This window comes from Equus quagga, chromosome 6 (genome assembly GCF_021613505.1).
Source record: "Equus quagga isolate Etosha38 chromosome 6, UCLA_HA_Equagga_1.0, whole genome shotgun sequence".
Taxonomy (NCBI): Eukaryota; Metazoa; Chordata; class Mammalia; order Perissodactyla; family Equidae; genus Equus; species Equus quagga.
In genome coordinates this window covers 81,675,234-81,700,338 of record NC_060272.1, presented here as the reverse complement: position 1 = coordinate 81,700,338, position 25,105 = coordinate 81,675,234, and the positions used below count along the sequence as shown (strand labels likewise).

The following is a 25,105-nucleotide window of genomic DNA, read 5'->3' as shown; positions in this document are numbered from 1 at the left end:
CATAGTTAAAATATCCATATTATCTAAAGCAATCTACAGATTCAATGCAATCCCAAGCAGAATCGCAAGGACATTCTTTGTGGAAATAGAACAAAGAGTCCTAAAATTTATATGGAACAACGGAAGACCCCAACTAGCCAAAGCAATCCTGAGAAAAAAGAACTAAGTTGGAGGTATCACAATCCTTGATTTCAAAGTATACTGCAAAGCTACGGTAATCAAAACAGCATGATAGTGGCACAAAAGCAGAAAGACAGATCAATGGAACAGAATTGAGAGCCCAGAAATGAAACCTTACATCTACGGAAGGCTAATCTTCAACAGAAGAGCCAAGAACATACAATGGAGAAAGGAAAGTCTCTTCAGTAAATGGTGTTGGGAAAACTGGACAGCCACATGCAAAAGAATGAAAGTAGGTCATTATCTTGCACCACACGCAAAAATTAACTCAAAATGGATTAAAGTCTTGAATGTAAAACCTGAAACCATAAAACTAGAAGAAAATATAGGCAGTACACCCTTTGAAATTGGTCTTAGCTGCATCTTTTCAAATACCATGTTTACTCAGGCAAGTGAAACAAAAGAAAAAATTAATAAATGGGACTACATTAAACTAAAATACTTCTGCAATGCAAAGGAAACCATGGGCAGAACGGAAAAACAACCTACCAGCTGGGAGAAAATATTTGCAAGTCATATATGCGACAAGGGGTTAATTTCCAAAACATATAAAGAACTCATACAACTCAACAACAACAAAAAACCTGATCAAAAAATAGGCAGAGGCTATGAACAGGCATTTCTCCAAAGAAGGTATACAGATAGCCAGCAGACATATGAAAAGATGTTCAACATCACTAATTATTAGGGAACTGCAAATCAAAACTACAACGAGATATTACCTTATGCCTGTCAGAATGTCTATAATTACTAAGACAAAAAATAACATGCTGGATAGGATGTGGAGGAAAGGGAACCCTCATACACTACTGGTGGGAATGCAAACTGGTACAGCCACTATGGAAAACAGTATGGAGATTTCTCAAAAACTAAAAATAGAAATACCATACGATCCAGATATCCCACTACTCGGTATTTAGCCAAAGAAGTTGAAATCAACAATCCAAAGAGATTTATGCCCCCCAAATCCATTGCAGCATCATTCACAATAGCCACAAGGTGGAAGCAACCCACGTGCTCATCAACTGATGATTAGCTGGAGAAGATGAGGTATATATATACAATGGAATACTGCTCAGCCATAAAAAAGACAAAATTTCCCATTTGCACCAATGTGGGTACACCCTGAGGGCATGATATTAAGTGAAATAAGCCAGACAGGCAAAGACAAATACTGCATGACTTCACTCATATGTGGAAGATAAACACATGGATAAAGAGAACAAATTAGTAGTTACCAGAGGGGAAAGGGGTTAGGGGTTGGACACAAGGGGTAAAGGGGCACATATGTATGGTGACAGATAAAAATTAGACTACTGGTGATGAGGATGATACAGTCTATACAGAAATTGATTAATAATGTACACCCGAAATTACACAATGTTATAAACCTTTATGATAATTTCAATAAAATAATTGGAAAAAAGAGTAAAATATTCCACGCCAACACTCATCAAAAGAAAGCAGGAGTAGCTATAATAATTTTAGACAGAGCCGACCTCAAAGCAAAGAAAGTTATCAAGGAAAAAGAAGGGCATTACATAATCATAAAGAGGTCAGTTTTCCAAGAAGACATAACAGTTCTTAACATGTATGCACTTAAAAATAGAGCATCAAACTACATGAGACACAAACTAATAGAATTGCAAGAAGTAGATGCATCCACTATCATAGTTGAGGACTTCAACAACCCTGTCAGAAATGAACAGATCCAGCGGCAGAAAATCAGTAAGGACATAGCTGAACTCAACACAATCGGTCAACTAGATTTAATTGGTATCTATGGACTACTTTATCCAAGAAGAGCAGAGTACACATTTTTCTCAGGTACACATTGAACACTCACCAATATAAACTACATTTTGACCCTCAAAACACACCTTAAATTTAAAAGAATAGCAATCAAACAGTGCTGCTTTCAGACCACAATGGAATTAAACTAGAAGTCAGTAACAGAAAGATAACTAGAAAATCCCAAAATACATGGAGGTTTAGCAACAGACTTCTGAATAACACATATGTCAAGGAAGAAATCTCAAGAGGAACTTGCAAATGTTTTGAATTAAATGAAAATGTAAACACAACTTATCAAAATTTATGAGGTGTAGCTGAAGCAGTGCTTAGAGGGAAATTTATAGCATGGAATGCATATGTTAGAAAAGAAGAAAGATTTAAAATCAATTATCTAGATAACTAGAAAAAGAAAAAATTAAATCCAAAATAAGCGGAAGAAAAATTAAGAGAGCAGAATTCAATGAAATTGAAAACAGGGAATCAAGAACAAAAATCAATGAGATTAAAAGCTGATTCATATAAAAGATAAAAATTGATAAGCCTCTAGCCTGGCTAACTAAGAATAAAGAGGACACAAATTACTAATATCAGAAATGAAAGAAGGCATATCAGTATAGATGTATATTAAAAGGTAATAAAGGAATACTGTGATCAACTTTCTGCCCACAAATTTGATAACCTCGATGAAATGGACAAATTCCTTAAAGGTCACAGTCTGCCAAAACTCACACAAGAAGAAATAGACAATCTGAGGAAGTCTATATCTATTAAAGAAATTGAACCAATAATTGATAACCTTCCAGGGACTGGCCCCATGGCCGAGTGGTTAAGTTTGTATGCTCCACTTTGGTGGCCCAGGGTTTCACTGGTTTGGATCCTGCGGGCAGACGTAGCACTGCTCATCAGGCCATGCTCAGACAGTGTCCCACATAACAGAACTAGTAGGACCTACAACTAGAATATGCAACCATGTACTGGGGAGCCTTGGGGAGAAGAAGAAGAAGAAGAAGAAAAGATCGGCAACAGATCTTGGCTCAGGGCCAATCTCTAAAAAAAGAAATAATAATAGTAATAAAAATAATAATTGATAAACTTCCAAAACAAAAACCATGAGGATGAGATGGGTTCACTGGTGAATTCTACCAAATATTTAAGGAAGATAGTTTACCAGTTCTCTACAGTCTCTTTCAGAAGATAGAAGCAGGGGGAGTACTTCCTGAATCTGTGAGGCCAGCATTACCCTAATACCAAAAACAAAGACATTACAAGAAAAAAAACGCAGACCAATATCTCTCAGGAACAGATGCAAAAATCCTCAACAAAATATTAGCAAATCAAATGCAACCATGTATAAAAAGAATTATACACCATGACCAAATGGGATACTAGGTATACAAGGCTGATTTAACATTTGAAAATCAGTTAGTGTAATACATCACATCAACAGAATTAAAAGAGGAAAATGATGTGATGATATCAATAGATGCAGAAAAAGCATTTGAGAAGATCCAACACCCATTTGTGATTAAAAGCTCTCAGTAAAAAGGGGAACTTCCTCAACTTGATAAAGATTATCTATAAAAAAACCAAACCTACAGCTAACATCATACTTAAAGGTGAGAAATTCAAAACTTTCCAACTAAGATCTAAGAGCAAGGCAAGGATGTCCCTTCTCAGCACTCCTTTTCAGGCATAGTGGAAGTATTAGCTGATTCAATAAGACAAGAAAAGGAAATAAAAGGTATACGGATTGGGAAGGAAGAAATAAAATTATCTTTGTTTACAGATGGCGCATTCATCTATGTAAAAAATAGAAAACTTCTGGAACTAATAAGCAGTTATAGCAAGATTGCAGGATACAAGGTTAATATACAAAAGTCGATCCCTTCCCCGTATACCAGCAATGAATCAATGGAATTTTATTTATTTATTTATTTATTTTTTACTTTCTTTTTTTTTTTTTTTGAGGAATATTAGCCCTGAGCTAACTGCTTCCAATCCACCTCTTTTTGCTGAGGAATAATGGCCCTAAGCTAACATCTGTGCCCATCCTCCTCCACTTTATATGTGGGATGCCTACCACAGCATGGCATGCCAAACAGTGCCATGTCCGCACCCAGGATCCAAACCGGCAAACCCCGGGCCGCCAAAGCGGAATGTGTGCACTTAACCACTGCACCACTGGGCCAGCCACTCAATGGAATTTTAAATTAAACACAATACCGTTTACATTAGCACCCCCCAAAATGAAATACTTAGGTATAAATATAACAAAATATGTACAAGGTCTATATGAGGAAAACCACAAAACTCTGATGAATGAAATCAAAGAACAAAATAAGTGGAGAGATATTCCCTGTTCATGGATAGGAAGACTCAATATTGTCAAGATCTCAGTTCTTCCTGACGTGACCTATAGAGCCAGTGCAGTACCAATAAAAATCCAAGCAAGTTATTTTGTGGATATCAACAAACTGATTCTAAAGTTTATACAGAAAGGCAAAATACTCAGAATAGCCAACTAATATTGAATGGGAAGAACAAAGTCAGAGGGACTGATGCTATGTGACTTCAAGACTTACTCTAAGTGTAGAGATCAAGAGAGTGTAGTAGTGCAAAACAAAAGACAAATAGACCAATGGAACAGAACAGAGAGCCCAGAAATAGACCCACATAAATATGGTCAACTGATCTTTGACAAAGGCGCAAAGGCAATACAGCTGAGCCAAGATAGTCTCTCAACAAGTGGTACTGGAACAAGTGGACATCCACAGGAAAAAAAATGAATGTAGGCAGACTTTACACCCTTCACAAAAAGTAACTCAAAATGGATCACAGACCTAAATGAAAAGCACACACTATAAAACTCCTATAAGATAGCACAGAAAACCTAGGTGACCTTGGGTATGGCAATGACTTTTTAGATACAGCACCAAAGACATGACCCATGAAAATAATAAGGGATAAGCTGGACTTCATTAAAATTAAAAACTTCTCCTCTGCAACAGACAGTGTCAAAAGAATGACAAGCCACACAATGGGAGGAAATATTTGCAAGGGACACATCTGATAAAGGACTGTTATCCAAAATATACATAGAACTCTTAAAGCTCAACAATAAGAAAAGAACCCAATTAAAAAATGGGCCAAAAACCTTAACTGACACCTCGGAAGAGACACAGATGGCAAATAAGCATGTGCAAAGATGCTCCACATCATATGTCATCAGGGAAGTTCAAATTAAAACAACTATGAGATACCACTACACACCTATTTGAATGGCCAAAATCTAGAACACTGACAACACCAAATGCTGGTGAGGATGTGGAGCAACAGGAACGTTCATTCCTTGCTGTTGGGAATGCAAAATGCTACAGCCAACTTTGGAAGACAGTTTGGCAGTTTCTTAACAAAACTAAACATACTCCCACCATATGATCCAGCAGTTGCACTCCTTGGTATTTACTCAGAGGAGTTGAAAACTTATGTCCACACAAAAACCTGCACACAGATGTATAAGCAACCTTATTGATAATTGCCAAACTTGTTAGCAACCAGGATGTCCTTTGATAGGTGAACAGATAAACTGTGGTGCATCCAGACAATTAAATATTATTCAGTGCTAAATAGAAATGAGCTTTCAAGCCATGAAAAGACATGGAAGAACCTTAAATGCATATTACTAAGTGAAAGAAGCCAATCTAAAAACGCTACGTACTCATGGCTCCAGCTATATGACATTGTGGAAAAGCCGAAACTGTGGAGACAGTAAAAAGATCAGTGGTTTCCAGGAACTGGGGGGAGCGAGAGATGAATAAGCAGAGCAGAGGATTTTTAGGGCAGTTGAAAACATTCTGTGTGATACCTGAATGATGGATACATGTCTTTATACATTTGTCACACCTTAGGATGTACACCACCAAGAGCGAACCCTAACGTAAATTATGGACTTTGGATGATTATGATATATCCATGTAATTTCATTGATGATGATAAATTACCACTCTGGTGCAGGATGTTGGTTGTGGGGGAGGGGAGTGGGGGGAGGTAGGAGGTATGAGGGAGATCTCTCTACCTTCCTCAGTTTTGCTGTGAACCTAAAACTGCTCTAAAAAAATAGTCTTTTTTAAAAAAAGTTATTTTACAAATAAGTTTTAGGAATACTGGATGATATAAAAACAAGTCTCTTTCTTAAGGACTTCTCAGAGCCTTTATTATGCAGTGTGATTCTCCAAGAAGGAAACATTGCATGCAGTTTCCCAAACTGAAACTATCTGAGGAGTACTGAGAATTTGAGAACTGCTCCTTTCTTAAATATAAATCAGTGCTTCTCAAATACTTAGAGAAACAAAACAAGATTAAAAAGTCATTCTCAAAAAACTGCATTATTCTCAAAGAATTTGTAAACCTAATAAGACCTAGTTTAAAAAAAAAACAAAAGGGCTTTAGGGGCTGGCCCCGTGGCAGAGTGCTTAAGTTCACATGCTCCACTTTGGAAGCCCGGGGTTTCACTGGTTCGGATCCAGGGCCCGAACATGGCACCACTCATCAGGCCATGCTGAGGGAGTGTCCCACATACCACAACTAGAAGGACCTACAGCTAGAATATACAACCATGTACTGGGGGACTTTGGGGAGAAGAAGAAGAAGAAGGAAAAAAAAAAAAAGATTGGCAACAGATGTTAGTTCAGGTGCCAATCTAAAAGAAAAATGCGTTTGGTTTATGTGTAAGAAAACCTTTTGACAGTGAGATTCGATACACTATAGGATGAGGGAATACAATGTTGCTTTTTTCTTGAGATTTTTCAAATCCAGATTTAGATATCTTTCTAGGATATCTTCTTTTTTTTTTTTTTTTAATATCAGGGAATCCCTCTGTCCTCTAGTGTTTTTTTTTTTTTTTTTTGGAAGATCGGCCCTGAGCTAACTACTGTCAATCGTCCTCTTTTTGCTGGGGAAGACTGGCCCTGAGCTAACATCCGTGCCCATCTTCCTCTACTTTATATGTGGGACGCCTGCCACAGCATGGCTTTTGCCAAGTGGTGCCATCTCTGCACCCAGGATCCGACCTGGTGAACCCTGGGCTGCCGAGAAGCAGAACGTGTGCACTTAACCACTGCACCACCGGGCCGGTCTGTCCTCTAGTTTTTAGTAGTAAGTTTTAATTATTAATTTATTTGTCCTGTTTCAGGTACAGTATTTAGATCACGGATTCACTGAGAAGATTCCACAGTGCCATCTTTACCCTATTTTGCTGTATCCTGATACACCCCAGTTTTGTATTCCTTGTCAGCTCTATAATACCATACCAGTGAGTAATCAGTAATTTGTAGGATGATTAATTTTAAATATTGTTTTTATATTAATAATTTTTTAGAAATTAGGATGTAAAATGAAATCCCTGTCAGTTACAACAACATTTAATAAGACAGCTTAAAGGGCCTTTATGAAGAAAACTACAAAATTATACTGAAGGATATAAAAACATCTAAATAAATGAAGAGACATGATATCGTCATAGACGGGAAAGTGTAAAATTGTAAAAATTTAATTATTCCTTCATCAAATAAAATTTCAGCAAATTTGAAGGTGGAAACCACACGAAGGAGTGGTGTGTAAGTTATCTCTTGCTGCAGAACAAGTTAAGCTAAAACTTAGTGGTCTAAATCAACAATGAACTTTTAAAAATTTCATATGGTCTCTGTGGCTCAGGAGTTGGGAGCAGCTTAGCTGGGTGGTTTGGGCTCAGGGCTCCTCGTGCTACAGCAGTGAAGATGTCCACCAGAAGTGCTGTTGTCGAAGGATTGATGGGGTAAAGGGCGCCCCTGGGAACGGCTCACGCACCTGGCGTCGGCAGGAAGCTGAGGCTCCTGTAGCTTTTGGCAGGAGGACCCCCATTCTTTGCCACGTGAACCTTTTAACATGTAAAATATAACAATCTCTCCTCAATAAATATATATTTCCGGCATTATACAAGCATCGCATTGGCATATTGGTCTTTTTTTGTTTTAAGTTTTATGATGCTTTGTTTTTAATGTAGGTTTATATTTTTAAAGTGTAGAATGCTTTAAGAAAGCACTATGAAAGAAGCTCAGACAAATGGTTAGTTTCTTAAGATCATTTTGATCATATACCTATGATATTCTCTGAAAACTGCTTGTATATTTTGTACTGCTCTCTGGTGTTATGTTTATGGCTACTTTTGTGCATCTTCATTTTCTTCCTGCTGTGTCTTATTTTGTAAAAATGTGAAAGAATCTGAGTTTCTTAATCCCAAATAGGTTGGGAATGTCTGGCAGCCAGATGCAATAGAACTCCTTCAGGAGCTGCTTTCAAAGAGAGAGGTGCAAGTGCACGTTATGGTAAGTTGAGCTTAAAGCATTTATCATCGATTTAAATTATTTGCTATAAAATGTTATAGGTAACACAATTTGAGGGATATTGTTTATGATGAGCAATGTTCTTATGTGAATGTAAATTACTCATTAACAAGGTACCACTTTGGTTTGTTCCTAGGCTTATTTTAACTAAACCTAATTTTGAGCAAGTTCTTGAGAACTTTCATAAACATTAAAGTCAGTAATCTGGAAGATCTTTATTAACAACTTACTCGATACAGGGAGCAGTATCAAAGAACTAGAGAGATTTCTAAATCCCTGTGGTGATTTTCAGGATGGTACAGTGTATGTAGCTCTGTTAGATGCAGGTAGCCCTGTCCTCACAGACCTCCCCACGTGAAACAGCCCAACCAAGACGTAAGCCCAAGGCTGCACCGCAGTCACAGGCTGAGAGCCGAGTGAGTGTAACAGGAATTGAGAGACGGTGAGAATTGAGGTAGCCCTTAAAGAAAGATGGTAAAGTTCTCCTGACCAGGGAAATGGAGTGCACAAGTAGGCATGGAGGGACAGAAATGAGCATGGCACATTTTCAGGAAATGGTATAACTGTTTGGCTAGAATAGCAGAGGTTTTGTGAGGAGCATGGTGGTGAACAGGATTTAAGAGAGGTAGAGGTCAGTCAGTGGGGCCGCATTGGAGGTTTCTGAGCAGTGCGGTAAAGGGGCCGCCCCGTGGCCAAGTGGTTAAGTTCGCGTACTCCACTTCGGTGGCCCAGGGTTTCAGGGGTTCAGATCCTGGGTGCAGACATGGCAACACTCGTCAGACCATGCTGAGGTGGCGTCCCACATAGCACAACCAGAGGCACCTACAGCTAGAATATACAACTATGTGCTGGGGGGCTTTGGGGAGAAGAAGAAGGGAAAAAAAAAGAAGATTGGTAACAGATGTTAGCTCAGGTGCTAATCTTTAAAAAAAAAAAAAGAATCCAGCTATGGTTGAAGATTCGAGTAGAAAGACATAAAAACTGTAAGGAAAGTATTTCTGTATGAAAGGTGTGATAATAGAATGATAAAGACCTAAAAAGAGCCACAGACCCACCTAAGAAAGTAGAGATACTTTAATGTTGCTTTTATCAGTGCCAAGAGCCCCTCTCTGGTGACTCCTGTCCTCTATGGAAGGTCATGGAGGTAAGGTAGAGATGGAAATTCTTTATCAAGGTATCTTTCTTTGCTGCTTAGCTTAACAGAGATGAATTTTCAGTACCTAAGGCTGCTCAGTTTCCCAGAAACCATGACCGTGTGTGCCCTGCAGCCCTAACTGCCACAGCAGTGTCCCCAGCCTTGCTCCTCTGACCTTTACCACTAATAGCAAATCCTGACTCGGCGCCTTGAATACGCTGGCCTCTGTGCTAGGCCTGGAGGTGCAGCAGTGAACTGACGAGTCAGAAATTCCTGCCTCCATGGAGCTTCCATTTTAGTGGTGAGAAGCAAAATAAAAAACACAAAATGTAAGGTATATTAGATAGTGATGAGGGCTAGGAAGAAAAATAAAGCAGGAAAGGCTGATCGGGAGGGGGTAGAGCAGGAGAGGAGTGTCATTTTAAATATAGCAGTCGGGGAAGACATCACTACAAAGATAGGATTTGAGTAAAGACTTTAAAATGGTGAGAGGACAAGCCATGCAGATAGTAGGAGAACAGTGCAAGAGCTCCAAGCCAAGAGCATGCCTGGAGTGTTTGGCATGGCCAAGAAGCCGCTGTGGCTGGAGCCAAAGGAGCTAGGCAGAAGAGTTGGAGATGGGGAGGTGGCTTCTGAGAGCCTCGCTGTCGTGCTGACATAGGTGGCCATTCGAGGGTTTGAGCAAAGAACTGGCATGATCTGACCTTACAGTCTAGTATTTTCACTCTGCTCTGAAAAAAACTGGATAGCAGAAAAAGATGGAAGCAGGGAGATCTCCTGAAGGCAATCACAATAACTCAGTAGAGACATGAGTTTGGACTAAGGTGGTACCAAGTGGAAGTGATGAGAAATGATCAGCTTATCAGTTATGTACATGTTCAGTACCTAATAATTGTAAGTGGACTTGAGTTTTAAAGCCATTATCATGACTCCTTCTAGACATTGTTAGTTTCTTCTGATTCTTGCCATTTTTGGGTTTTTAACTAAACTTCATTTCTCTACACCTGAACATAGCTTTTCTTTCTCCTTCTGTGTAGTATAAATTATTAGTGTCATCTAAAGATGATGTATATAGTAAATTATATGCAATGAATTATTTTCTAGTAAATAAGAAACTCCCTTCCTTATGGACATGTAAATATATTTTACGTAAACCCAAGTAGTAGAATTATTACTTCATACCCTGCCAAAATCAAAGAAGATTTTATAAAATGAGTTACTAGTCAAACTGCTAATACCATGATTGTCAGAAATCTGATTTCATATTTGTTAGCTATGAAATTTTAATCTTCAAACAGATTTTATTTCTATAGTAATAATCTTGTTTATTGAACTTAAATAGGAATTACCTGAAAATCCATGGGGGAAATTATCTATTCATCTCTATTTTGATGGAATGTCACTTTCTTATTTTATGGCACACCATAAATATTGTACTTTTGAACATTATGAGGAGATACTGAAAGAAGTAAGTGAAGTATTTTTCTATAAAAATTTAAACTATAGAAAAGCAAACTCTGGTTAAAATGTCATATTTTGTTTTACACCTCAGTCTTTAATATGATCTGCATGTCCAATATGCTAAGAGAGTCTATAAAGAATTTTTAAATTCATTATTGAAAAAGCAATACACTATATCATGCTTTCTAAATGTCCTAAAAAAGACTTTATTTGCATTAAATGCATTAATTTAATTAATTGCATTTAATTGTTTGAGCAGTGTTTCTGTACCTTAGACCTGGTAATAAGCCCATGTGTTAGCCAGCGTTGTTCCAATTAGAGATGTAAAGGAGAAATCTTAATAGAATTCACCACAGAGAAGGACTCTCTTCCCAGATGAGATGTTTTTTCCTTTTATTTGATATTATAACATTTTCCCCATTTTGCCTTCTTACAAGAAACTCAGAGCCAGATTTTAAGCTTAGTTTCAATAAATAGTCCATTCTAATTTACTGGTGCTTCTGTTTTTAATATTTTAAAAAACATAATTAGCCTGTTATAGATATGTTTTCACATTGCAAGCTGCCATAAATACTTTATAGAATTAGGGTATTCATCCTAAATAATAACATTAACATTTTATATAGCAAGATATTTTTTTTTCTAGGCTTACAATTCACTTGTTAGGTTTTTGAATATTCCTTTTAGTGATAGTACACAACCAAACATCTAGTGTTCAGTTCAGTATAGAAAGCTGCTCTGTTCTCTCGGATAGAAACTGTGGTGTTACTTACTGCCACCTTTTTCTTTTGAGCAGACAGGTGTAGGGTATGTGTGCGTGTGTGCACACGTGCATGTTTGCCCCGTGTTTGTGTAAAAGATGTCCCATCTATTAAACAGGGTTTGTAAGGATTTATTAGTCTTTCTCTTCAAGTTGTTTTCTTCGGTGTGAACATTTAAAAGGAAAGGTAAGAGCTCCCACTGTCTCATAATAAACTAATTACAATTGACATATGTTTAGCATTCTTATTGTTGCAATATTAAGATTACTTAGAACATTAGGTTTTCCCGTAGTTAACCTGAAATAACTAAATGAATGTCAACAAGGACATGCACCCAGTTTTTGTGGGGATGAAATATGAAAGTGCCTTAAAACAATATTATATAGTTAAAGATGGTTTTATTAATACTATATTATTTCAGAAACCAACAGATTACAATAAAAAGTATGAGGAGGAAAGATGGGAAATAAGGTTTGAGGTAAGTTTCAATCCAAATATTTTGGAAACTTTGGCCACTCCCTCAATACAAATGATCTGATACGAGGTCAGAAAGTAAGCGTTGTCTTTTATAACAGCTTTTTTGAGATATAATTTACATACCATAAAATTCAAGTTTTTGAAGTGTACAATTCAGGGGTTTTAGTATATTCACAGAGTTGTGCAATCATCACAGCTATCTAATTCCACAACATTTCATCACCCCAAAAAGAAACCCCGTGCCGACAGCAGTCACTTCCCATTTTCTTCTTCCCCAGTTTCCTGGAAACCACTGACTTTCTGTCTCTATGGATTTGCCTATTCTGGGCATTTCATGTAAATAGAATCATGCAATATTGTACATGGCCCTTTGTGACTGGTTTCTTTCACTCAGCGTAATGTTTTCAAGGTTCATTCATGTGTTCTTTTTATTGCTGAATAATATTCTGTTGTATAGATAGACCACATTTTGTTTATCCATTCGTCTATTGATGGACACTTGGGTTGTTTCTAGCTTTTTCCAATTGTGAGTAAAGCTGCTAGGAACATTTGTGAACAAGTTTCTGTGTGGATGTCCATTTTCACTTCTCTTGGGTATGGACCTAGGAGTGGAATAAAGTCATATGGTGACTCTCTTTACCATTCTTAGGAATTACAAGACTGTTTTCCAAAGGGGCTGCACCATTTTACTTCCTCACTAGGAATGTACAGGGCTTCCATTTTTTCCATATCCTCACCAACATGTGTTATCTGACTTTTTTCCTCACCATCCTAGGACAGGTATGAGGTGATATCTCTTTGTGGGTTATTTGGGTTTTTTTGAGGAAGATTAGCCTTGAGCTAACATCTGCTGCCAATCTTCCTCTTTTTGCTGAGGAAGACTGGCCCTGAGCAAACATCCGTGCCCATCTTCTTCTACTTTATATGTGGGACGCCTACCACAGCATGGCTTGCCAAGCGGTGCCGTGTCCGCACCTGGGATCCGAACTGGCAAATCCCGGGCCGCCAAAGTGGAACATACGCACTTAACCGCTGTGCCACCGGGCCAGCCTTCATTGTGGTTTTTATTTGCATTTCTGTGATGACTGATGATGGTGAGCATCTTCTCATGTGCTCTTTGCCCATTTGTATATTTTCTTTGGAGAAATCTCTGTTCAAATCCTTTACCCGGGATTTGGCACCAAAGCAAAAGCAACAAAAAACAAAATTAAACAAGTAAACTAATCAAACTAAAAATCTTTTCTATAGCAAGGGAAACCATCAACAAAATAAAAAGGCAGCCTACTGAATGGAAGAAAATATTTGCGAGGATGTGGAGAAAAGGAAACCCTTCTGCACTGTTGGTGGGAATGTAAATTCGTGTAGCCACAATGGAAAACAGTATGGAGGTTCCTCAAAAAATGAAAATAGAAATACCGTAGGATCCAGTGATTTCACTTCTGGGTATTCATTTGAGAAAAACAAAATCCTTATCTCAAAAAGATACCCACACCCCATGTCCTGTGCAGCACTATTCACACAGCCAAGACACAGAAACAAAATACATGCTCGTTGATGGATGAATGGAAAAGAAGGTGTGGTATGTAGCGACAGTGAAATCTTTCTCAGCTATAATAAAGGAAATCCTGCCATTTGTGACAACATAGATGGACTTTGAAGGCATTATGCTAGGTGAAATAAGTCTTAGAAAGACAATTACTGTGTGATCTCACTTATATGTGGAATCTAAAAAAACTGAACTCATGGAAACAGAGAATAGATTGGTGTTTCCCAGAGGTGAGGGTGGGGGAAATGAGTGAAATGAAAAGGCACAAACTTCCAGTTATAAGATAAATCCTAGGGATGTAGTATACAATATGGTGACTATAGTTAAAAGTTGCTAAGAGAGTAAATCTTAAATGTTCTCATCAGAAAAAGAAAAAAATTTGCACTGTGAGGTGATTGACGTTAACTAAACTTACTGTGGTAATCATTTCACAGTGTATGCATGTATCAAATCATGTTGTACCCCTTGGACTAGTATTATATCTCAATAAAACTGGAGAAAAATAGAAAATACAGTAAAAAAGACTAGAGAAAGTTCTCTGCCCATTCTCAGTTGGGTTGTGTTCTTGTTGTTGAGTTGTAAGAGTTCTTTATATATTCTGTATACAAGTCCTTTTTCAGATATCTGATTTGCAGAATTTCCTCCCATTCTGTGGGTTGTCTGATTTTCACTTCCTTGACAGTACCCTTTGAAGCACCAAAGCTTTTAATTTTGATGAAGTCCAATTTATTTGTTTTTTTCTTTTGTCACTTATGCTTTTTGGTACAGGGAGGAAGAGTTTTAATATGTAAAAGTTTTAGCATTTATAAGTAGAATTTCATTCTGTGCTTATAAAAATAACATGCTTGTTGTAAAATGCTTTGCAACAAATCAATAGAATTCAACAGTGGGTGTTACTTTTTGCTGACCTCTACTGAGTGGTTCACATATATTTTTTGTTTTACCACCAGTTTGAAAATGTTAAATGGTAATAAATTAATCTACATATTTGAATGTGATGATTTTACTTCTTATGATAATTACCATATTCAAGAGTTTTTTAACTTTCAAATATTTTAAAAGTTTCTGAAAGAAGAACCACTCGCGTTTTTATATATATTTGCTTTGCTGACTATCATGATCCTCTTGGGAATCGCGTAACTTTTCATTCCTTATGCTTTTATAGATCTTAAGAGAGAGCACAGTTTTTTGATGATTTTAACTTGTCTTCTTTTGACATTTCATATATTATTTTAGATTTTATTATAAAATAAGTAACTTTTATTCTCAAAATAAATGAAATACTACAGAAATGTGAAAAGGAAAAAAGTGCCCCCTTCTACCCCTCACATGCCCCAGTCGCACTAAGCAGCAGCGACTATTGTTGACTGTTAGCCCTTCTACCAGAATTGCATGTGTATATGTAAATATGTGCACATAAACAAACATTCATGTGGCGTTTTTTTACACAAAATCTTTTTTTGTTAATTGGGGGGACGAAAGAACTCTGAAGATCTTTTGTGTACTCGTCACATTTTGGTCCTACTACAGTAAAATCATTTTGTGGTATTGGGTGTCTGAGAGAGCTTGCTTTCTGCTAATGGAAAGTAAACTGGCACTGTTATGAATTTTGACAATGTAGTGGATTTCTGTAATAGTCATCCTGAAGTTTGAATTTATTTGTGGTGTTTTAGGAATTGCTTTTGTCTGAAACAGAGACGCCTATATTACCGCCATATTTGTCTTCATCTCTGCCTCCCACAGAAGAGCTCTATGCAGTTCAGGTCAAGCACATTGTCTCCCCTGATGAAGTATGTAATTTAAGTGATTAGTTGTTGGTTAAAAACGTAACAATCTTGGTCTTAAACTCTAGGTATGACTCTTCACATGTCCATCTTCCTGATTTTAAATAATTGAAAATTGATCACCTGTAGTTTGCCCACCCTATAATTTCCTCTTCAGACATCTGTTGATACTTAATAAGACGAGTGTTTCTTCAGCACTTGCTGGTTTTCCCAGTCTTGTGTTGCTTTATTTTTATATATTTAGGTTTTTAAGCTGAAACTCTTTTCTACCTATGGAGTCTTAAACATCTCATTGCCCATCCTCTTCCTATGCTGAGTTCTAGATTCTCTTCACCCTGCTCTGTTTTTTCCACACCATTTATCACCTTCGAATATGCTAGGCCACGTTCTTACACTATTTGTCTACTTTTCCCCACTAGAATGTAACGCCCTGAAGACTGGGATTTTTGTCAGTTTTGGTCACTGATGTGTCCCCATAACCTAGAATACTGCCTGATATCTAGTAGGTACTCAATAAATATTGAATAAATAAGTACACCAAAGGAAATTCAATTAAATGTCCTTGGCTAACAAGAAAGAAATGACGAGTAGCACCAGCAGTTCCTTCAGCCATTTTACATAGTAAGCCATTCTCTGCCAGGCAAGGCAAGAGTCTGCTCTCTAATTTCATCAGCGAGCAGACTGTTGTTGGTTTTTATAGTCATTTTTTTTGTATTAGTTAGTTATTGCTGCTTAACAAATTACTCCAAATTTAGCAGCTTAAAACAACACACATGAGAGTCAGGAATCCAGGAGCTGCTTAATTAAGTACTGGCTCAAGATCTCTCGTAAGTTTACGATCGAGATGTTTGGGTGGAGGAGGGCGCCGCAGGACCCACTTCCAAAAGGCTCACATGGCTTCGGCTGAGGGCTCAGCTCCTCGCCCTGTGGGCATCTCACAGCCTGCGTGCTGCCCTGAGACAGCCATCATAGAGCACCACCAAGACAGCAGTCACATTCTGTCACTTTGGTGGTGTCCTTTTGGTCACAAAGATCAACTCTAGTATTGTTACCTAGCCCACTGACTTCTCCATTATTTGGCCATTGAATAAAACTTGGCCTATTGAATGCTCAGCTTTGGCTTCCCTTTCAAAGTTGTGACACCGAATAGAGGAAGAAACCCGAGGAAGGGCAAGAGCCGGTTGCTCGGGTCAGAGTTCCCCTGGTAACAGTATGATGTGGGAGGGGAGCTCCACAAGGGGTCATTGGGACCATCGTTGGAGGGTGTCTCCTGTGATGTTTTTGTCTATATAAATGAATACTAACAATTACACAATTTGAAAGTTTTTTCCTTCCCTTCCCCCTACTTAGGTGTATATTTGCCTTGATTCTGTAGAAAATTGTAATCTGTGTAACCAGCATAGTGACACAGATGACAGTGGAGTCAGCTGGGAATCTGAGTCTCAGAGCCTTGATGAAGCACTGCGGAGGTTTAATAAGAATGTGGAGACATTTCCTCCTCTGACGGACTTCAGAACAGGTATACTAGATTTTCTGAGTAAAATGGGATTCTGAAGAAAACAGATGTTTTATTTTAATGAGCTGATGAGCTCGGGTTGTGTCTGACGTTCGCTGATGTTTTTATTGCGCTCACCTTCTGTGCGTGATCTCTGAGTCCTCGCTGCACTCTGGAGAGGATCTCCCCCGTTTTCTTTAAGTGAACTAAGAGAAGGAAAGTAACCGCCTGGGGACACTTTTATTTTCCAAAACTCAGGCTGCATTGGAAAACTGACTGCATAAAAATGATTTGTCTAAGCCTGAGGTTTTGCCAGTAGTTCAGATTGTCAGTTGTCATTCAGCCCTCAAAGGCAGTAATTTTAATTAAAAGCCTTCTGAGCCGATAATTCTGGAGGTGCAGGGGAGGTCAGATTGTGTCCAGCCTGTCAGGATAGGTCACATCCTGCTGTCTTTTTTTCTTTCTAATCTATTCTTAGCCATCTTTACTAAATATGTGTGATTGTCCTATGAGCAAAATGCATCCAGTTACTGGTGTTGTCAACAGGCGAACACCAAGAGTAGTGTCTGTGTATCTGGTCCGCGTGTGCTAGGCAGAGCTGTCCTTGCTCTTGGTATCTTGTCCATATCAGAGGAGGAGAACTGCACTCTGCACCCCCTCTGCTGGGGAGGTTCTTCCCCAGGCGGCAGAGAGGGTTGGCTTCTGCTCGCCTCTCCCCGTGTCGCAGGTCTGCATGCTGCCCTGAACTCAGCAGCAGTCCTGGCTCTGCCCCGTTCCTCGTCCCTCCCCATCTCCTGTGTAAAGAGCACTGACGGGGCTCTGCACGGCCATGTCACCAGCAGTTAGAGGGCACAAGTAGGTGCTCATAAATATTTGTTGAATGAGTGAAAGAATAAACTCATTTTTTCTTTCTGTAAACTCACATTTATAGTCTGAAGGAAACAATTCCTTCCTTATTATGTCCTTGCTTCAAGAGAAGTCACATAAAAAATCTAGGCATGATACGATACTCCATGATAATTCATGGAGCTATACTTTGTGCATTTTGCTGTAGTATTTTATTCAACAAAAGTTTTTATAAGTATGCATATGTACAAGTTGATTCGTAAGCAAGTGCCTATTAAATATGTACATTTGATAAGAAATTTATATTGAAGGAGCTGTTTTGTGGGTTAAAATATCATGACACCTATGTGGGGTTTTTTTAAGTTCTGTTTTCAGATGAAACTTCAGCCATGTTTTTTGTTTTTTTTCACTTGAGGAAGACTCACTCTGAGCTAACGTCTGTGCCAGTCTTCCTCTGTTTTGTATGTGAGACACCGCTGCAGCCTGGCTGATGAGTGGTGTAGGTCCACACCCAGGAACCAGACCTGAGAACCTGGGCTGCCAAAGCAGAGCACACAGAACTTTAACCACTCGGCCGTGGGCCAGCCCCCCTCAGCTGTTTTAAGGCTGGAAATGGTAAAAGTTGGAAGGAACTGTTAACAGTGATTCAGTCAGTTGTTCACTGTGCAGACAGCTCCATTAGATGAGACTCTTTACTCTTCTGTTGATAACCTCTCTGTATACTCAAGAAATTGTTTACAACTCTTCAACAAAAATCATTTGAAATAAAATATCTTTGTACATTAGAGTCATGTAGTATTTAAATGCCACTTTCCCACAACACTTTTCTTTGTGGAAATTGTGTAAGAGAATATGATAACGTAAACAAGGGAGGGCTGGTGGAAGGAGAGCAAGATGGGGACCTGAAGTATAGTCCATCTATGCTGAACCCTGAAAGTGTATGAAGAGAATGGAGTACATACTATACTAATTTTTCCACAATTTTACTCAAGTCTAGCATTCATTAGAAGACTTTTTACTGAGCGATTGCTTGTACCAGGTACCATGTTGGAATACACACTACAGTTGTGCATATAAGAACTAGTGGGCTAGCCCAGAAGGAACATGTAAGCCCAGTACTGTATGAAAATGAGAGCTTATGTTAAAGGTGCATGCATAGTACCACAAGGACCACAGAGAAAACAGTGGCTAGGAGTAGGCAGGGCTCTATAAAGGTCATGTTGGAGCTGATCTTTGAAAGAAGAGTTGATGTTTATCATAAAAGAAGGGCATATGGGAACATTCTAGATAGGGGGAATAGCTGTGAGCTAAAATAATTCTATTTAGGTAACACCCTGAGGATATGTGGTAGGGGTTGGTTGGGAGTAGATTGTGAAGAACTCTGTAAATTGCAGTGCTAATAAGGACTTGATGTTGCAGATGGTTAAGATGCCATTGAAGAATTTTAAAGAAGGGAGCAATGTCATTGAAGTTTTTTTCAATTTAATTCTGGTGGTTTTATAGAGAATGGATTGGAGGAGGACAAAATTGAAAGCAGGAATAGCAGAAACCATTTATCCTTTGCAGAAGATGATGGCCCAAATGGAAAGACATTTAGGGAGTATAAGAGGTGGAGGTGTTGGAAGGATGATGTAAGCCATGGGCTGTAGAAGAACTAGAAACTCTTAAGAATGAGAGAAGTGTCTTCCTTAAAAGCTTAACTCTTAGGAATTGGAAAAACAAGGTTTATAAAGTATAAACAGGAAAAAAAAGCACAAGCCAGCATGTGGCTAACTGTTGAGTGTTTAATTCTGAATAATGGGTATGTAGTGATTACATTTTCTTTGTACTTTACTGTATTTCTAAAAATGTTTTTTCTAAGAAAATAAAAGGCCATGTGATTTTTTTCCTTATTCTGTCTTTACAGAAATGCCCTGCCTTGCAGAATATGATGATGGCTTATGGTATAGAGCAAAAATTGTTTCCATTAAAGAATTTAATCCTCTAGCTGTCCTGGTACAATTTGTTGATTATGGATCAACTGAAAAGCTGACAATAAACAGGTAAAAAAAAATCAACTTAGTTGAATTAGGATTCTTAGTTGTTTTTTTTTTTTTTTTTTAACACTTACTGGTTAGATTTTTGTCTCTTCTTTTAAAAGAAAAAAGCTATTTTAAAGTTGTTTATATAGAGAAAATGTTTTTTAATCTAAAAGTTATTTTACTGTGGTAAAATATACATAAAATTTACTATTTTAGCCATCTTTAAGTATACAATTAACTGGCATTACATACATTTACAGTGTTGTGCAACCATCACCACTATCCATTTTCAGGACATTTTCATAATCCCAAACAAACTCTATACCCATTAAACAGGGTTTATGCTTGTGTCAGGGTTCATCAATTGTAGCACGTATCAGAATTTCATTTTTATCAGTAAAGAATATTCCATTGTATTTATATACCACATTTTGTTTGTCTTCTCATCTGTTGATGGACACTTGAGTTGTCGCCAATCTTTTGGCTGCTGTGAGTGCTGCTGCTGAGAACTGATGTCTGTCTGAGTCCCTGCTTTCACAGGTGTTTTGGGTATATTCCTGGAAGTGGAATTGCTGGATCAAATGGTCATTCTCTGTTTAACTTTTTGAGGAACCGCCAAACTTTTCCACAGCAGCTGTACCATTTTACATTCCCACCAGCAATAACAAGGATGCCAATTTCTCCACGTCCTTGCCAACACTGTTATTTTCCATTTTTTGTTTGTGATATATTTTTTAATTATGGTAAAATACTTGTATCATAAAATTTACCATCTTAACCATTTTTAAATGTACAGTTAAGTAGTATTAACTGTACTCACATTGCTGTGCAACCAGTCTCCAGAACTTTTTTCATTTTACAAAACTGAAACTCTGTACCCATAAAACAATTCCCCATTCCCCCTCCCCGTTCTACTTTGTCTCTATGAATTTGACTATTGTAGGTATCTCATACAAGTATTTGTCTTTTTGTAACTGGCTTATTTCACTTAGCATAATGTCCTCAAGGTTCATCCAAGTTATAGCAGATGTCAGAATTTCTTCCTTTTTTAAGGCTAAATAATATTCCATTGTATTTATATACATTTTATTTAACCATTCATCCATTGACGGATACTTGGGTTGATTCCACCTTTTGGCTAATGTGAATAATGCTGCTATGAACATGGGTGTACAAGTATTTCAAGACCCTGCTTTCAGTTATTTTGGGTATATATATATATACTCAGAAGTCAAATTGCTGGATCATATGCTCATTCTACTAGATTGTTTTCCATGGCAGCTGTACCGTTTTACATTTCCCATTTTACCCACCAAGTGTCCAAGGGTTCTAGTTTTTCTCTATATCTTCTCTAACGCTTGTTACTTTCTGGAGTCTTTTTGATAGTAGCCATCCTAATAGGTGTGTGGTGTATCTCACTGTGGCTTTGATTTGCATTTCCCTAATGATTAGTGATGTTGAGCATCTTTTCATGTGCTTATTATCCATTTATGTATCTTCTTTGGAGAAATGTCTATTTTTTAATGTAGGTTGCCTTTTCGCTCTGTGGTGTCCTTTGCACAACTTTTAATTTCGATGTAGTCCAGTTTATTTTCCTTTTGTTGCCTGTGCTTTTGGTGTCATGTCCAAGAAATCACTGCCAAATCCAATGTCATAAACATTTCCTCTATGTTTTATAGTTTTAGCTATTAGAGAATTTTGTGACATTCTAGACAGTTTAAATTAATTTTGATTTTGTGACAGATTGCGTCAAATTCCTCTTCACCTTATGCAGTATCCAGCCCGAGCCATAAAAGTTCTCTTGGCAGGGTTTAAACCTCCCTTGAGAGAGTCAGGAAAGACAAGAATACCATATTGTCCCAAATGGAGCATGGAAGCACTGTGGGCTATGATAGACTGTCTTCAAGGAAAACAACTTTATGCTTCTTCTATGGTAAATATCCATCTTAATTAGCCAAAATCCTTTTAAAGCTATTTCTAGGGTCCCTATTAACTTTCTAAAATGTTTTCTATCTATGCAACTCTAAATGCAAAAATGCTTTAACTAAAGCATACAAAGCTGTAAATACTATAGGATTAATTTTAAGATTTGTTAAAGTGATGTCTTAGTTTACATTTAACAAACTTTATTAGCCATACAATGACATAAAACAGCGTTGATGTAATGACTAAGATAAAAATAATCAAGCTGAGTATCCTGTAATCAAAGCACTTGTAAGTCAATGAGGGAAACATATGTAAACCAGTAATAGGAGGTAGCATAAGTACTATACTGGGTAACTTTGGGGGGCATGCAAGAAGCAGGAATAGCTATTTCCATCCAGAGAGATCAGGATATGGTGTTGGAGCACTTTAACAGGCACTCAAGCACTTACTGAATAAGTGAATAAACAGGACAAGGAAGTGACATTTGAATTGTATCCTAAAAGATGAGTAGGAAAGCCCAGAATGGGATTTCTGGTGAAAGTCATAGAAAGGCTTGAATTGTACTAATATCATAATGTACTAATTTTGAATTAATACAGTAGAACCTGTATCAAAGGTTTCAAATAAGAAATTCCAGATCGTGTTTCGTATAAATATGCTTTCTTCAGAGGCTTAGCTTGTCACAAAGGGGTAGCCCACAGACAGAATCTGGCCTGCACCCATGTTTTTTTAGTGCACATTGTTTTAAAATTGGAAAATTTTTACCAAAAAAAAAATCTGTATTTCTGACTTCTAATGAAGGGTTATAAAATCGAGGAATCCTAGAGCTCCCTTGTGAAGTGACAGTCAGCTGGAGTGGTGTGGCGGTGACTTACTCTTTAATTCACCTCAACTCAGTCCTCACCACTGTTATTTCTGCTTCACATGCCCTGACTGGGCGAACCAGGATTTGGGGATTCCTAATGTAGTGGTTGTGACAAGAATGAACTCCTAATGTTACAATGCTGTTACTAGAAAGTGCTTTTTGGAAACCTCTGTACATATCATGCTTCTGTGTGTGCAGAGTGGTGAAAACAGCTTATGCAGGGTCTCTCTCAAAAACCACTGAAACACAGACAGGGCCAGTAAGTATTCTTATAGATATGTATTTATTCACCTCTCTGAGCAACATTCAAACTTTGGTCAGTTTATGCATAAAGGTATAAGCTTTGTGTGCAGAATGTAAATGAATTTTAATAGGGATCGTAGTGTTAAAGCCCATTGGCTCAATCTAGGAAAACTTTGGGGAGGAGTTACATTTTAAATGAAGTAGAATGGAAAGACTGGGATTTAGCAGAAAGCATCACAAACACCTTTTGAAAGGAGACAGTATAAATTATAATAAACTTAGAGAATGGCTTTTCCCTCCTGCCAGATGTCGGAGGTTAAATGCAGCAAAGACATTATTGTGTTTTCTTGACAACTACTGGCATTCCCCGTGATCTGAAAGTAGAGCGTTCCCATGAAACCTTTCGTAAGCTGAAATGGTTAAAGTGAAGAAGCTATTACCACTCATTTATACGGGAAAATTTTTTGAGCGTTCCCAAAACCAACAAATAACCTACCAGAATAATTGGAGACAAAGCCCAGATGCTCACAGACACTGGCAGCTCGAGGCTGCGATGCCGAGTGTGGCTCCAGGGAAGGCGCCTGGCGGGGCCGCGCTCGCTGCTGGGGTGCGCTGCCCCAGTGACGGCTCGCTGCGGAACACACGCTGAACGCTGTTTTCACTTTTGCCTTTTTTCATAAAAGCAAAAGTCCTCCTTGGATTTCCTTTGGTTAGCGAAAACAGGTACTAATGTAGGTCTTTCATAAAAGTGAAGTGGTGTAAAGCGACCTTTCAGATAGCAGGGGAAACCTGTATGTCTTTTAATTTTAGGCTCAGGTGCCAGAACAAATAGTGACATTATATGAAGATGAACAGTATCCAGTTCATATGTCATTAGTAGAAATGGGGCTCGCAGACCAAGATGAATGATGTAAGTAAGTATCATGACTTGTTTACCCTTGTAATCAGCAGAAGCATGTGACTAACACAGCAGAGATTAACGATAAATTGCCCATAAAAGCACCTTTGGACTTTCCTTGATTTCTCAAAGGGATGACAACAAAGCTCAGCAAGAATCTCTCTTCTAGATTTGTCTTTCATAGGTCCTTCTCACCTACCTATTGAATACCAGTATCAAAACAGGTTCCATATCTGTAAGAATGCTTGGAATGGCTATCACGATTCAGTTCATAGTACCAGACAGTTGTGGGCACTATAAAACATTTAAACACATAACTATGTGGTGTGCATATAGCACCATTGAACAATCAGTGTCCTAATAACAAAGTTATGAAAGTACTTGGGTAACCAGCTAACTCTATCCATTCATGTAAATGTAACAAGTGATTCAGTAACTGGACTTGAACGTTAGCATTAAGCAAAAGTTTAAAATAACACTAATTTTGTTCTTCAGGTACCCAGTGCAGAACACCTACAGCAGCCCAGAAGAAAGCTTTCTGTTATATGTAGACCATTTGAGGCTTAGTTTTTTCAACTTGTTCTGCAATAGTGCTAGCCTTTTTTTCCCCCTCCCACTTTTGTTACATGTTGAACTGTTAGGAATTGCTTGAAATAACAGTTAATAAATATTTGCTTTCAAATATTTTCTATTTATTATAATTTTGAAAAGAAGTATTTTAGGCATATGATGAAAAAGACCATTTTAGTTCATTTTATAACTAATGTATATTCAGCCCAAGAAATATGACATTGTCAGTACGTTTGTAGGCCCTTGTAATACCCTTCCCCAATCATTCTCTTCCCTCTAGAAGTGAACGCTATTGTGAATTTGGTGTTTATCATTCTTCTATAAGTCTTTATAATTTTACTGTATTTGAATCCATCCATAAACAACATATTGCTCTGTATATTTTTAAAGGTGTGCAGTATCACACAATTACCTTTTTTTCTATTTCCACTGTTTATCCATATTGGTATACATAGGTCTATTTTATTCACTTTGACTGTTATAGCCATCTGTGCATATAATTTATTCTGTTGCTAGATACGTAGATTGTTACCAGTTTTTCCTCCATTACAGATACTCTTCTGAGGACCCCTTGTGTACATGTGAGGGGTGTACATATACTTAGTGGTGGAATTTACTAGGTCATGGGGTAATTGCTTTCCAGAAAGTGATTTTATCAATTTACTTCACCATCAGTAGTCTGAGTTCCTTGCCAACACATGGCGTGGCCAGACCATTATTTGC

General features: G+C 37.8%; 1 protein-coding gene across 1 annotated transcript in view; it reads left to right on the top strand.

Annotated features, from left to right (window-relative positions):
* RNF17 (ring finger protein 17) overlaps positions 1–23,823 on the top strand; it is a 155,194-nt gene extending 131,371 nt beyond the window's left edge. The window contains exons 27-35 of the mRNA XM_046665064.1: positions 7,166–7,285; positions 8,256–8,336; positions 10,832–10,957; positions 12,133–12,189; positions 15,408–15,524; positions 16,869–17,037; positions 19,766–19,901; positions 21,624–21,813; positions 23,725–23,823. Of these exons, the coding sequence (XP_046521020.1) occupies positions 7,166–7,285; positions 8,256–8,336; positions 10,832–10,957; positions 12,133–12,189; positions 15,408–15,524; positions 16,869–17,037; positions 19,766–19,901; positions 21,624–21,813; positions 23,725–23,823 (1,095 nt within the window). The remainder of the gene's footprint in view (positions 1–7,165; positions 7,286–8,255; positions 8,337–10,831; positions 10,958–12,132; positions 12,190–15,407; positions 15,525–16,868; positions 17,038–19,765; positions 19,902–21,623; positions 21,814–23,724) is intronic.
* The last annotated feature ends 1,282 nt before the right edge of the window (positions 23,824–25,105 follow it).